General features: G+C 38.1%; 1 protein-coding gene across 2 annotated transcripts in view; it reads right to left on the reverse strand.

The window, feature by feature from the left end:
- Positions 1-5140: 5140 nt before the first annotated feature.
- The window catches only part of si:ch211-236d3.4 (actin-associated protein FAM107A), a 34282-nt gene continuing 23079 nt past the window's right edge, over positions 5141-16343 (reverse strand). The window contains exons 3-5 of one of the 2 annotated variants that reach the window (XM_026935466.3): positions 14776-15007; positions 9382-9532; positions 5141-7759 (exon numbers count right to left, since the gene is read on the reverse strand). In XM_026935466.3, coding sequence (XP_026791267.3) covers positions 7643-7759; positions 9382-9532; positions 14776-15007 — 500 coding nt within the window. In that variant the 3' untranslated portion in view covers positions 5141-7642. The remainder of the gene's footprint in view (positions 7760-9381; positions 9533-14775; positions 15008-16343) is intronic. The other variant, XM_053227033.1, reaches the window with a different exon arrangement.

A 16343-nucleotide genomic window follows, 5' to 3' on the forward strand; every position in this document is an offset into this window, starting at 1 on the left:
CAAAACTGAGAGAAATGTTGATATTCCTGACTTTTAGATTTTTTCTTGTTTCCACTGTCACTGTGCTTTTACATTGTCTGTAATAAAATCTCGATGGCTTTGTGCTAGCTAGCCAAATCCTTAGCCTCATTTAGCCAGCTTATGCTTGGTCTCTGCGTTTCTCAGTTGCCTAGCAACAGATCTCATGTTGTCTTGTCTTTAACCATAGCTGCCAATAGCTGCCAACATTGCTAACAAGAAAATCCAAGCCGGCAGAGAGAAGAAACAGAATTTTACCAGACTGTAAAAGTGAATAACGTTCATCGTTTTTACATTCATGTAGCTTTAATACCATATCTGTACTGTGGAGGCACAAGTATATATCTTCAAGTCTTTTATATTTTATCTTTATAACCAGAGATGCCAATATTGCTAACAAGAAAATCCTAGCTGCAGAGTGAGAAAATATAATTTTACCACAAAAAAAACAAACAAAACTTTGTGTATATCTGTGGACAAGATGGCTATTTCTTTTTCCAGTTGTGTGGCAAGCATCCGTAAGAAAACACTGAGGTAAAAGTCTGGTGTGAGCTCTACTATTTTGTTAATACTTCATTTTCTCCTAATTTTAGTCACCTGCCCATTCCCACTAGCTAGCTCTCCCCTTTCTACGTCCCCTTTCCTCTGCCCTTGCTACGTCACAGGGCAGCTGTAAACAGTCAGAGGAAAGCGCTAACTGCACTCTTTCGCATACATGAGTTCACAGACGTGACTGTTTAGTATTATGCTGATTGACAGTGGAGAGTAACACTATCCCTTACAACCAGAGAGCATGGCCAACTTAACTCTCTTGTCACGATGTCAGGATTCTCCCGATAACTTCTACTTAATAATTAACAGCTTCTCCATTTTTTTTTACCAGCAAAAGAAAACTTCTATTGGCTCACAAGACTAAGGCTCATGAAGCTCACTTAGATAAAACGGGCATGAAGCGAATTCTGGAGGATGAATTTTATTTGTGTTTGGTCTGTGACAGATATTTTGGCTTAGAATGATGTCTCCCTGGTGTATCACAACAAGAAAGAGTCAGAAATCATAAATGCCACTAAACTGTAGTTGTTGGTGCTTCTGCTTTAACTACGTCAGCGTATCCTCTGATGTTGAAAGCACAAATTCACAGGTCACGTTTGAACGCACCATTTGAATAAGTGTGTCCAATCTTATCCACAAAGGGCCAGTGTCACTCACAGTCTAACTTGTTTCCAAGTTTCCACATCCCATAAGAACTGGTAAGCCGAGCTGGTCAACCTGGCAGTCTAAGACTAAACTGCATTTCTTCAGCAGGACAGCAGATTTATTGTTGTTGTTGTTTGGGTTTACATTATGTAGCATGAAGTAAGGAAATCAGATTGTGAGAGCTTTTCACATGCACAATGATTAATTTATTGCTTTAGATAGCACATCCATGCTAAAGGCAGCTTACTGAGTGTGTGGCGTGAGAGAGAAGAGAAAGACAGCAAGAGATGGTGAAAGCGAGAGCAACAAGGGATTTCCCTGAGGGCAGATTTAGTTACAGGCTACTTTTCACGTAATCACAGCCGAGAGGTGAGCAGAAGGAAAGTGAACAAATAGTCTTCTGCGCCTCTCAGATACAACACCAAGTCTTCTCAGTTCCTGAGTGAAAGCGTTAACACTTACAGCACAGTATGCCATAATGTAGACCACACTCTAGGACAAATGCATGCAAATATTGTAAAACGATGAATTCAGAAAAGATGGTCACGTTTGTGTTATACCTTACTGCTTTTTATGCACTTTTCTTCAGGCATGCAGTGTCTTACCTTGAGCACCCCTACTTGTGATCCACCTGGGAAGAGCATCTTTGAGTTCTCTTGCTCCTAAAACAGACATTTAAACTGATATCAAACATTTTTACATTACATAAAAATATTAGTAGCAATCAAAATGTACAAAATCCTGCTCATTTTCTTTCAAGGCATGATTTTTCATCCATCTAACGCTGTGCTGATGTGGATATATTCACATTAAAACCCAATAAGCCAAGGCATAAAGTGTTGACTGCCAAATTCTGAAGTGCTGACTTCATGCTTAGCACTGAAATATAGTCCTGAGGAAGTGATCTACTTTACACTGGCTCATAGCAGGTTAGAGTTGGTTTTGTGCCCAGTGATGTAAGCCACACTGCCAAAGGGCTGCTTGTAAAAGCTTGTAAGTGTGTGCCCGGTGTTGCAAAACACACTCACGTAATCGGAGTTGGCCTCTAGGATCTCCTCGGACTCACTGTTCTCTGAGCTGCAGTCACCGTTCACACACCGGGCAGCTCTCTTCTCTCTGCCTGACCTCAGAAAATCAGCAGCCGAAGACTTTCTGAGCAGTGCTGGGGCAGAAATGTCAACTTCGTTATTAGTATGGCTTTAAAGTGAGTGGTTTAAATGAGCAAGTCTAAACCTATGTAAAAAAGTACAGCAAACATGTTGAGCTCTACATAGATTTGTGGTTTCCCAAATTCATCCTATGAAAACTTTGATAATATCTGAAGAGTAGAAAGTTACATTTGAATTTTTTTAACAATCGTGTGGACCTCCAGTACTAGATTTGGGAACATCTGATATGATATCTGACAGCAAAGGCCAGAATTTATCTTTCATTAACATTACTTCTGCAATTTTTGTCTAGGCTTTGTGAAAAAGTGTCCTTAGGTCACCATAAATAGTTTTACACTTAATGCTGTGTTATTTTTGCAGCACTTTTCAATATGAATTTATATTGAACTGCTACTAATCTGTACTTTGAACATATTTCATCACACTGTACATACAGTTACACTGGACACTGGACTACTATTATTATAGAAATTAAGTGTATTAGTCAACATCACCAAAATAAAATCTAAAATACATTTAAAAACATGCTATATAATATTTCTAATAATCCTATAAATGTGCTGTTCAATCACCCAAATTACATAATACAAGTGTATAATACTATAAAAATATTATATTAATTATATAATAATATTGTAATAATTACTCTACAGTATGCTAGTATACCACATTGTAACTTTTTAAATATGTGTTACAGATAGTAAAAGATAATACTACAGCTTATTGTAACCGTCAAAGTGAATGAATGAGAATGAAATTTTATTTCCGTCTCCTGGTATTTGATGCCTGTGTTCCAGAATAAGAACATTATATACATTTACTGCAATAAAATCTATAAGAGTAACAGTCAAATATAGTGTAAAAATAAGTTAAATATAAGGTAAAAAAAAAAAAAAAAAGTACATGTGGGTGCAGCTGCTTGGTCTAATAGGAGTAATAGGAAATAGAAAGGAGGTATCCTTAATTATACTTAACCAAATACCTAATGTCTTTGTTCCAGTATTTTCATAACTGTTATGTACTATAGCAATAAAAAAAGTGCTCCTCTCCTCCAGACACTTAAGTATTTACTGGAAGTAATAACTGCTTAAGAAAATGGCTGGCGAGAGTCCACTTTAGCAAGTTCATATCCAGTTCTGCTTAATTGAGCAGAAACTCATTAACACTTACTCCCTAGAAAAACAAAAATGATTATATTTTTTAAACTTTAAAGTCCATGAGACCACTATAACTTGCATTACCTGCTTCACAGATGTAGGCCATGAGTACCAGGATAAGAAGAGATGCAGCCAGCTCTCTCTGTCTTCCCATCTCTTCCTTTTTCCTCAGAGTGCTCGTACACAGTGTCCAAGCTCTACAACTTTGTAGCGTATCTATCCACCAGGCCCCACCCATCCACTACCTATAGGGGTGTGTCCTCAAGCATCTACTCCTCTGGTACACCTGCACCTGTGATGCATTTCCATAACCCCACCCACTTTCCATCAGGTCATGTGGTTTGAGGTTCGAAAGATGATTTGTATGGTATTTAACACAATGACTAGGGGATATTGAACACCAAGCACTAGCCAAGGACATTCAATAGGTGCTGGACATTGTGCTTGGTTTGGAACCATATGCGATGTGTGCAAGGTTGAGTGTTTTCAGCAGGTAAAATGCCAAAAAACAAAGCCCTGTATGCTAGAGGAACAGAGGGATTTACAGGTTCTTGGTGGTCTTATAGTCCTCAAGGCAAGGAAGCTTTATTAGAGTGAAAGACTCTTCAAGACTATATTTCTAGTGCCCTAGTACAACTACATTTGAGATGCTTTTATCTAGAAAAACACTGACCTTAGTATTATAAGGTTCTTTCTGAATTAAGAGTGAATGGCAGATAGAACCATATAATGATTCATTTATTTCATTCACCTTGGGTAACCATTTTATCCTGGTCATCATCTTGGTGGATCTGGAATCTATCCCAGGAACTGGGTGTGAGGTGGGAATACACAGAGGAAGGGACACCGGTCCATTGTCAACTAGGGGCAACTTAGAGTCACCAATCCACCAACAGGGCATTTTTTGGGAGATGTGAGGAAACCTGAGAACCCAGAGGAAAAACGGGTATGATTAAATCCAGGAAATGAATGGTTCAAGGCCATGTTCAAGGGCCCCATTTGGTTATTCTCTAGCAGTTAGGAAATAACGTAAACTCAATAACGTTTAAGCGTTCTGTCTTCAATGTAGATCCCTTCCAAGTTCCAAGCAAGAACCTTTTTACAAAGTGAAACTGTCTCTCTTGTATGTACAAAACATCATAATTCATGCACGTGTGCCATTCAGTGATGTTTTTTTAAATAAACTTGAACGTTTTGAAGAACCCTTTTTCTAAGAGTGTGGGTTTCATACTCTTCCAATTACTGGCCCAAAGCCCTAAAAGATGTTCACATCATCCCAAGGTAGACTTAATCTCTCAACCTTTTCGTTAACAGCTGAAGCTAATAGCCGACATTGCCAAGGAGACATATTTCAAATGACCTGGATGACTGAAAAACTTCATAGTCAGGTAGAAAATGAAGCTGTCAGTGAAGCTGTTAGATGAGTCGGACTAAACACCTAGAAGTATCTTTTCCTCTTTAGATCACACACCTGTTCTGTATCTGGAGCCCGATGCGGTTCGGTTACCTGCTCCAGTTCAGGTCCACTACTTCAGCCGTGCCATCATTCAGTTCAGGTTCAGCAGCGTCCCACCTTGAACAATTTCTCCTTTGTTCACCAGAGCACTACAAATCAGATCCTGAAGATTTTTCGGGATTATACAGATTGAAGGTGGATAGAGTGGTTGCATGGACAAAGGGTCTTGTGATTTCGGGGTGTAGTGTTACCTGCACCTCTAATTAAGAAGTCATCGAGAAGCTGGACAGGAGGCAAAGATGGAGGCATTCCATGGAAGAAAAACAGTCCATCGAAGAGCCATTAGGATGAAACTGACCATGATAACCCCTCTACAGGAATCTGGGATGTGCCAGGCGTAACACTCTTGCCGGTGTTTGTTTGCAGTGTCTACTGAGGCTGCTGCTTGTGATGACTCTTACAAGCCCATTATTCTCTATGGTTTCACTTGTGAGGTTTGTGAAATTCCCCGTGCAGGAAGCTGTGATTCTCAAGTCTTGCACTGAGGTCTGGATGCCTGGCAGTCTTTAAAGAGAGCAGTTAAGAGTGCAGCCGAACTCGATAGCACATTGTGAAATAGCTGGTGTGACTCAATGGAACACTTTAGTGTGTAGTTTCTTCCAGCTATTAGAGGAACAAGTTTTCATCTTTAAAAAATTGAATAAAAATGGGAACACCCTGTGTTATAGTATTACTTTTAGTTTATTTTATATAAAGTAATAACACTTTTGTCACTATATTACAAGATTGTGAATTAGTCTATGTGCCTTCATTTGACAATCAAATTGTCATTGATTTGATTATTTAAATGGACTGAAATGGTCCAGAACAAAAAAGTCAGTGTATGGTGTTTGATGAACCAATATTTTCAACATAAAAGCATAATAAGTATAATTTGAAAAAAACATGATTTTAATATTGATTGTTATTGATCTGTAATTTTTTTTGTTATTCTATATGCCTTTAGAAACTAGTAAAAGCAAAAATATATCCAAATATAATTTCCGTGTTTCTTTTCTAAATGATCTCAGGTGTCACTAAAAATCAGGAAAAATTAATAAAGAAATAAAATCTTTATAGTGAATGATTTCTGTATATGTAAATATAAAGTTGTTGTCAGTTTAATCTAGATTGCGAATTTGCTTCCTGATTATCCTATTATGTGATTTTAATAGACAGTTCTTGCACTCCCCCTCTCTCACACAGACACACACACACGCACACACACTCCATGCTGTTATGTGATACATCATTAACTTATATGTCACATAACTATGATGATGCAGAGTACATATAGTGATATATTGAAATGCAGCAACAGTCAGGCGCTCTGCCTGCAAGGTCTGTTCTGTAGCTCTCACAAAGGCACGGAAAAAAGAGCAGAGACATTTAGGCATCACAACACACCTATCTCGAAAAAAATCCTGGGTTAAGACCATCACAGACCTGCCAACCTTTACGCATTTTGAGGAGGAGATTCACATTGTAACATCATACGATAGTACGAAAGTATGAGTTATCACTCAAAAATATGCAAAAAGAGAAGTATAGATGAGCAGACCAACATATGAGTCTGTTATGATAGACAGTTGCGTAAGTGTTTTGAACTCTCCAATATTAACTGACACTCCTTGGAAGCCCCGGCCTCTTTCCCACATTAGTAATGTTTTTGCCTGTGCTCTTCGCTTTTCTCAACCTGACTTTGGAAAATGGTCAAAAAACGGCACTTTTGGTTTTTGGTTGAAAGAGAAAAATGGGCAAAAAATTTGTCAGAAAAAAATGTCAAACCTAACATTTCTAAAATAATTTAAATGGTAATGATCAGCGCTCAGACACATTTATCAGTTTGATCAGCAGATGGAACCATGGAACCATTTCACAGTTTCTCTGAGGGAAATTAGACAAGCAATTTGGATAAACGACTATATTTAAAACGTACTGTTATTATTTTTTTTACTGCATTTTTACTTCCCATTCCTTTTGTGAGACTACGCAATACTCCTCTTCCAGGTAGGCAGGTCTGCTGTCACTGATTCTTTGTGGTCTCACAGTATAATTAAGATACAGTCGGATTTTAGCAGACGTCTTGCACGCACATGCAGCCTTGTAGATATATTCACATCAGAAGTGAGAAATGTTATTCATTCCATTTATGAACAAAAGTGACTTGTGCTGATTGTTATACATCAGGAAAAAAAAACATTGTATTTCAGCCATCGATTCCTCAAATGTCTGGGATGTGCAGTGCACTTGGCAGTTGGGAATCCAATGATATGCATTAATACTGATTGTATACTTAATAAAGATCTGAAGTTAGAAGTTAAAAGATGCTCTGGTGCCTCTGCAGAGAAAAACAACGTAATCAGAACGTTCATCTCCAGCCACCACATCTGTCTCAGAATAAAAGACTTGCAGAAAAAGTCTGAATCCATCAAGACAATCTCAAATTATGTCCTTTTTTCAGCTTTGGAACTCCATCTTCTGTCTTCCATGTTGACATTACAGTTCTGGAGACACAAGTTTTGTCCAGCAGGAAGATATATTTGTGTAAGACAGAGAAAGTGAGAAAGACAGAAAGAGTGAGAAAGAAGCTCTCGTCTCGTCCTCTACACCTCTTTCTCTCCAGTGCTCATGAGCGACGTTCTGCGCAGGTTCTCCTTGACCTTGATGAATTCAGGAGCACTGCGAGAGCACTCCTCCTGACGTTCCTGCTCCTGCTCCAACTAGGAAACACATATAGGTACACTCTTATAAAATGATGTTCATAAATGGTTCTTTGGATAGGTAGAGATTCTTTCTGATTTGGTTCAACTTAGGACCTTCTCTCACTAGACTCTCCAGAAATGTTTTACAGTCCCCTCTGAAAGTATTGGAACAGCAAGGCCAATTCTTTTGTTTTTGCTATACATTGAAGACATTAGGGTTTGAGATCAAAAGATGAATATGAGACGATAGAACAGAATTTCAGCTTTCATTTCCTATATTTACATGTAGATGTGTTAAACAACTTAGAACATGGCACCTTTGGTGGCAGACCCCATCAGACTCCTCTTCAGGAGGTGAAATTCATGCTCAATTGAGTTAAGGTCTGGTGATTGACTTGGAAGTCTAAAACCGTCCACTTTTTTCCCTGATGAAGTCCTTTGTTGTGTTGGCAGTGTGTTTTGGTTCATTGTCTTGCTGCATGATGAAGTTCCTCCCAACTAGACTGGATGTATTTCTCTGTAAATTGGCAGACAGAATGTTTGTGTAGACTTCTGAATTCATTCTGCTGCTACCATCATGAGTTACATCATCAATAAAGATTAATGAGGCTGTTCCAGAAGAAGCCTTGCAAGCCTAAGCCATGACATTACCTTCACAGTGCTTGAGCCATGAGCTTGTTTGCTTTGGATCATGAGCAGATCCTTTCTTTCTCCACACTTTGGCCTTTCACACTTTGGTAGAGGTTAATCTTGGTTCCAGAACGTTTGTGGCTCATCTCAAATTCCTTTTTGATTTCCAATCTGGACTTCCCTTTCTTACTACTGATGAGTGGTTTGCATCTTGTGGTATGGCCTCTATATTTCTGCTCTCAAAGACCTTTTAAAATAGTGGATTGTGGTATCTTCACCCCTGCCCTTGGGAGATTGTTGGTGATGCCACTGACTGTTGTCTTTGGGTTTTTCTTCACAGCTCTCACAATGTTAATTGGCTGACCTGTTCGATGTCTGGTTGTTAGTACCCCAGTGGTTTCTTTCTTATTCAGGACATTCCAAATTGTTGCATTGGCTATGCCCAATGCTTGTGTAATAGCCCTGATCAATTTTTCCTCTTTTCTCAGCTTCAAAATGGCTTGGTTTTCTCCTGTAGACAGCTCTCTGGTCTTCATCTTGGTTTATCCAGCCTTACACCAGCCTTTATATTTGTTTAACAACAAATGCAGTCTTCACAGGCGAAACCCAGGGCTCGAACCAAGGGTAGACATCCAGAGCTATAAACTGTTTAAACAATCAGTCTAATAGGGCACACCTGAGCAACAAGAAACACCTGTCGGACAAATGTCCCAATATTTTTGATCACTTGAAAAATGGGTGGGTTCAAACAAAAGGTGCCATGTTTAACACATCTAGATGTAAATATTAGGAAATATAAGCTAAAATTCTGATCTGTTCTCTCATATTCTTTTGATCGCAAACCAAAATGTCTTCAGTGTACAGAAAAAAAAAACTGGCCTTGCCGTTTCAATACTTCTGGAGGAGACTGTCTACCATTATTAATACCATTATTAATTTTTATAAGGGAAGAAAACTCTCTTGATATGGCATAAAAAGAAACCTTAAGAAGAATTTCACAGGAATTTCACCTCCTCTAGTTGTTTGTGCCTCTTGAGAAGCTCTTGCTCCAGAGGTGAGATCTTCTTCCGAGCCTCCTCCTCCTGCTTTCTCTGTTTGATCATCTGCTCTCTCTTCCTTTGCTCCAATACACGCTGGAGTTCTGGTTTATTCTCCACACCCCTGTGAAAGACAGATACAGAATTACAGAATAGCTGGAAAGCCTCAGCTCTTTCGGGAATGCCTTAATGGTGATGTAAAAACACACTCAACATCACACCCTTTGAGTGAGTGTGTAATATGTTACATTTTGCTGTGCTATTACATCTGGAACTGATCAGTAGATATACATATTGGATAAGTGACCTAGATAGGCTACAGAGGGTGCACTACTAAAGCTACTGTACCAGCAGAGCATAATCTCCAGAATTAAGTGCCCGCTATAGCTTTAATTGTTTTTCGCCAATTTATGTGACGGAATTAAGAATTAATTTTTTGTGCATATAATGCACTATGTTGCATATTTTTATTATAAAAAAAGTAGTCTAATCTAGAGACTAACATAACTAGCTTATTTTAACAGAGGGCATTGGTTAGCTAAGTCTGGCAGGTAGCTAATTAGCTAATTATCATGAAATTAACTCATGAAACGAGCCTGAAATTTGTCAAACAAGTAGTCTAATCTACAGGCTAACATAGCTAGCTTTTTTTTTTTTTTTTAGCAGAGAACCTGACAAGGTAGATAGCTATCTAAATTTGAGTAATGATAGACAGTATGGTTGCTCTCAAAACTGTTAAAGCAATGAAACAAAACTTTAAATTGTCAAATAAGTAATCGATTCTAATCTAACTAGCTTACTAAATTACTAGTAATGCTAGACAATCCATGTATAAGCTAGTTCCAGTTACTTTTGTTACACTTAAAGCAATGAAATATCACTTTTACATAGATATTTACATTTGAAAATTTGTAGTCCAATCTAGAGGCTAATATAGCTAGCTTATTTTAGCAGAGAAAATTTGCTAGCTAATGTTGGAAGCTAGCTAACTTAGCTAATTTAAGTAATGCTAGACAAGCTAGCATCAGTTACTCTCATAGGAATTAAATAAAATTTATCTTGTACACAGATAAACACTAAATGTCTTGTCACAACCTTAAAGGGTTTTGTTTAAGGAAAATGGGGTACACCTTGGCATTTTCAGTATATCTGCCTTTTTTTGTTTTAGTTAAAAATAGCTTCAGATAAAAGTGTCCACCAAGTGAATGCATGCAAGTATAACAGATTATCTAGTACTGCTGAAGAGAAATTATTAACCTTTTATTATTTCTCCAATAGATGGCACTCACGTTATATTCTACGAAGGCTGAGTGTTGAAGATGTCAGCAAACATAGATTTGTGAGCGAGATTAAGGTATAAGTTTACTTGATGTGTCTGACACTAAGAAATAAATATGTCTGAAGAACTCACAGAAATCAAAATAAATGAAAATGAATGAAAAATGTTTCAATTTAGGACTTTTAGGATTGATCGGCACTGTCTGTCACTAAATCAGATTAGAGTTACTTAGTGTCTTTTACTCTTCTGATCTGTGAGATTAGCGATCGTTCCCATGACAACCGATCTCAGAAAATACATAAAAACCAGATGTTTAGATGGTTAGGGATCTGCTGAACACATATGCGGACACAGACACACTCCCTCACTGATTGCTAATTAAATTAGGTGTGAGCCTGTTTCCTCCGCAGGGAGGAGGCTTTGTGTGTGCATAAAAGTGGAAAAGTAGTTTGCGTGTTGTAATTAGCATCCCTCCTAATTTATATAGTGTCCGTCAGGCGAAGGAGACATGGAAACAGCAACAACAAACAAACAGAGCTGCAAGTAATGAGGCAAGTTAGACACACAGCCGCCTCCAGACCTGCTCCCTGAGACCTCGAGGACGAACTCGTGCTCACACAGACACATTGATGGAACATTAATTCAAAGAGTGTAGGCAGAATGATGGTGGAAAGAAGATATTGTATGGGGGCAGCAATATTTTCCTCAGATATGTTGCTACATTTTTAGAAGAAGACTTTGTGTGACCAAAATTACACTGTAGTAACACTTAGCATTGACTGCTAATCAATCTCTCATGGGTTGGCTCTGTCATATTGAGAGACACTAGCATTGTTACAACTTGCAAACTGTATCAGAAAATTTTGACTTCCAAAATGGTGAATATGACATTCGGGTTGTTCGTAAGAAATCTTTCTGTGAATATGATTAAAAATGACATTTTACATGATTAATAATGTCCCACATTGAGCACAATTTTCTCTAGCTGGCAAGTATGATGCTAGCTATAGAAAAGGAAGCTAGTTAGCAGGCTACGATGATCTTGTAGCTGTGCAAGCTTTATCTAACAGAAGAATGTAACAGTAGATTTGCAGTACAGATTTGAGTTGAAAAAACAAACACCAGAAAGTATAATTGACTGATCCTTCACAATTTAGTGCAGGCTGTGCACTAAATTGGTGTATTTTCTAATGGAAACTTTAGCATTAGTGTTAAAAATCATTCACCATGAATGCTAACATTACAGTGTCATTACTAGCATCATGTCTACTTTTCAAAATGTGTTGGTGTATTTTCAAATCACAAGTTACAGTAGCAGTTACATTATTTAGGTGAAAGAGAAAGACTTGGTGATAAAACTGTTTTGGGAAGCTCAAACCTTATCCATGGGGACCATTTTGATGTAATTTTGCCCGTCCCAGTTATCATGAATGATACAAATTACTCTATTCCCAAAGCAAGTAACATGAGTATAACTAAAAGACGAGTTGTTGACAAAGTGAGCTCTATTCTGTCTCCGTCCTCTGCATTCCCTGCTTCATTGTCACTGTTTTTGTCTTCTGTCTCCATACGCTCTTAAGACCCAGCCCATATAAAAGCTTATCTTCGGAGGGTTCAAAAGGAGAGATGGGCACCGTTTAGTAGTGACCCAATTCTTCTGCCACTTAGGCTAAAAGACTATATCCTGTTGCTGTTATCTCCCGCTTTCTTTTCCCCTCCCTGTGGAGTGCCCTCACTGTGCTCTCTTAAGTCTTCCAGGGCCAAAATGACTTCAGGTGCCAGAAGTGTCCAACCAGATACCTGCCTAATGGCAATGGTGGCTCATTGCCAGCTTTGTCTTATGTGTCCTCGCCTCTTGCAGCATGGATATGGATATACACACACACCTACACACAGTACCATCCCCATTTACTCCTGCCACGCTGATAAAACAGTAAAGAAGAGAATCTTTCCACTCTTTTGCGGTGCATCAAAAAGTATCCTTTAAATTGTGCCTCAGGAATGCAAATAAGACCCAAGAGACTGCTTCGGTAGCCGAGTGCTGTTCCAGTGATGCTACATAAGCATTGCAGGGCCCGTTTTAGATAACGGCTTCCGACCCAATTGCAATAGTACAAAACAGTGGGAAAGTAGGAGCTGAACAGAGCCACTGTGCTTGCTCTTGTCTGGCTGACTGGGACTCTTTTAAATTGCTCTTTAAAGTGTCCGAGATGGACAGAATGGCAAGATAAAGGTGCCTATGTTGGCCAGTTTGGAGGCGCTTTAGTTGTCCTTGTCTCCACACAGAGAACGACTGTGTTGTGAATGTGCTAAGGCTTGGAAGGGGGTAGGCGTTGTAGCTCACAGTTCCCAGGCAACTGTGAAGCTCGTGTCGAGAACGCTTATTCACAAAAAAGAGAAAATAACAGCTTTTCCTTGGGTCTCAGAATCCCTCTTCCAGACTTTGGAGTGCTATTTTTGCTTCATATGACATCTTGTTTCCTTTATAAAACGTCTAAGACTCGTCAAAATTGATCTCAAATAAAACGTGAAGATAAACATTTGTGTATCTTGTTCTTTTTAAGGGAATTTAGCCACAGCTTACTGAGTAGTGTAAATTCTGAACAAGTTCATTCCTTTGGGAAGCTGTAGTGAAGTATGTAGCAACATGTCCCCTGGGTCTGTGGGTGTTGCTGTTGTATATACAGCTGTTAGGAGGAGCAGGACTGTTTCAACAAGGCTCCCCTACTGAGCTGTGCAGATATTTAATCAGCTCTGTATCATGTCTTTACTTTGGTATCATTTAGTCAAGGATTAGGCCTTAATACCAGTCTGTACTGAAGTGCTACAGAGCATTTTACTGTCTTTAGTGGACTGTCACAAGTTTAGTTCCAGTGCTTGAATGCAGAAAACAGAACCAAGAAGCATACTTGTGCAAGGTTGTCTTCATTAAAGAACATTGATTATTCATAAGCTGTTACTGTTCATATAGTAAATTGACATGCCATGCAAACATTAATAATTGATTCATGCAGTGTTTACAGATACAGTATTATATATGCAATATGCAACATTTAGCTTTAACCCTTAGATTCGAGTCTAGTTTCGAGCTTCCTTATTTTTCTTCATCTTTATGTCTAGGTTCCTATCTTTGTAACTCCATGAGGCAGCTATAGAGACCATCCGCTGCTGTTTTCACATTATTTTTGTGATAGACTTGAAATTTTTACATATTTAATAAAACATTCAGATTTTCCTAGAGATATATGTTCAGTACTGAAAGCATTAGAAGGAATGTCTGTTGTCTGAAAATAGGAAAACTTTAATAGCAGGAGATACTTTGATTAAAAAAAAAAAAAGTAGAATAATTGTGGTACTGACATTTTTTTCGTTTATTTTTTCACAGTCCTTTTTTATTACCAAATTTACTGTGCCAGGAAGCCATTTTGCTCAGGGCCAGTATGACTCCAAAAATAGTTTGCTATCAGTTTCCATTAAATTGAAACAGGATACTAAAACTGGTGACAAATGTGACTGATGACAATCACTCATAGAAGGCTATGACAAAACTAGAAAGTCCTAGACCATTTTAATCAAAAACTAGTACTTCAAAAATGTCATTTCTCCCTATTCCAATCACAAGCTGTCATGTCAGAGAGTTACACTATTGGTACGAAACTGAGAAGGCATGGTGAGAAAATGTCTGCAAATTGCACTAAGGGTTGATTAAAACAAACTTGCACAAGTATGGTTATGAGACTCATATCCATGCTCAGGAAATACTGAGTGACCACATGGACCCCCTCACTCTGACTTTCATCTAAAACGTCTAAATAATTCAATATAAATATCCATTAAAGTGAATGTGGTTTTCATCACTTGCACTGTTCAGGGAAAGTTGTCATTCAAATATGCAGAGTTTCAAGGTAATATTCATACTTTTATTTTGTAGCTGTGTTAATATAATATAAATATGAATATTAATCTATGCATTCACAAATACCCTATGAATTATTTATATAAGATTTAATGAGTTTATTATTTAGACACCCTTACTAGTTGTAAATATGTACTGTATATGCATGTATGATGTGTGTGTGTCCTTATACCGTTTGTGGTTCATGAGCAGCTCTCGGTGAAGCTCCTGGTGGCTTTTAGAAGCTTTGACTGGATTAATCAGCTTTTTGGGCTTGATGAGATCATCGTCCCCTTGTGCATAATCAGGATGAGGGGCATAGCTGGCCACAGGGAGGATATTCCTGCGTGGGCATCGCAGTGGGTCATTATATGTTATTTCAGGTTGATGAGGCTGTTCCCATTGGATATCTGCATATGCTGAGGCTGGAGAGAGAGGGAGAGAGAGAGAGATTACATACTTAATTACATAATGCAATAACGTAACCCAAACCATTCATGCTAAAAAAAAGGCTGTTGGATTAAATTTAAATTTTAATCTTAAAAAGACAGGCATTAGAAGATGAGCCATGTGTTCTTGCTATCTGGATTGATAAAAAGGTGGATGTGAAACACAAAACATTTTAAACTAGTTATTTATATAGTTATTGAATAATTTATTGAGCACCAGCTTTGTGTTCTCCATGATCTTCACTTCTATGCACACTTGGCAATGTGTTGCTGTATTTCTGACCAATGAATGAAAGAGATTTATGAGTATATTTTCAGGACACAGCCAAAGCTTTTTTTGTTTGGTTTCTGCAAATGGACTAATAAGTGTGAAATGTGAGTACAAATATTTTACTGAGTGAAACCAATGTGTGCATGAAAACTAACCCCACCCCAACCCTAACCTTTCTAACTTTTCATATGAACTAAGTCATTTATTATGAATTATTATGAATTTGCAAGACCATGTGCAAGACCATGATTACTAATTACTGTTGTGGAACTCCTAGCATTTCTACGAGAATAAAAGACATCAATTTAAAGATATTAATCTATGCACTATCTTTTCATTTTTGATCTTGCTGCATAGGCAGGTCTTGCCCATATATTGTATACAGTATGTATGTTCTGCACATGCACCTTGAAATAATTGTCTTGGTAGAAAAAAAAGTTCACACTACACTGCCAAAACCCGACCTGTCAGATTCAAACACACTGGTTGTGGCCTTTGGCATTTCCAAACATAACTATAGACTGTGAGTGATTCCATATGAGAAAGATTGAGAGAAGTAGTTTCCAGAAGTAGCAGGTGAACATTTTAGCCTTTTTTGGCTGTTTATATTTCTTTGGATTCTGGAAGAAATTCCTGAGATCCATTTCCTGTCTGCTGAACCCAGCAATTTACACATCCAAACAAGAACAGCAGGGCTCTAACATGCCACCACAGTACCTGTTATTATAGACTGATGTGTTGATTTTAAGATGAAGGAAACTAAAATAATATAAGAGCCATGTGGTTTAAGTTGAGAGCAGAAGAAGTCATTTAGATGTGAGACTACCACTTGTGCTTACTGGTGATTTGTGCTTACTGAGACTAGTCTCAGTCTCAGATGCCACGCCTGCAACTTACAGCTTCACCGAGTGTCTGGTACCATTTATACACTTATCTGGTCACAAGCTTCAGAATCCTGACCTGGTCCTTGCTCTGTTATACCTATACATATCATACTATACATTCTAGGACCAATTCTCACTTTCTAAAGGGCCAAAAATG

Source organism: Pangasianodon hypophthalmus, chromosome 20 (assembly GCF_027358585.1).
Source record: "Pangasianodon hypophthalmus isolate fPanHyp1 chromosome 20, fPanHyp1.pri, whole genome shotgun sequence".
Lineage (NCBI taxonomy): Eukaryota > Metazoa > Chordata > Actinopteri > Siluriformes > Pangasiidae > Pangasianodon > Pangasianodon hypophthalmus.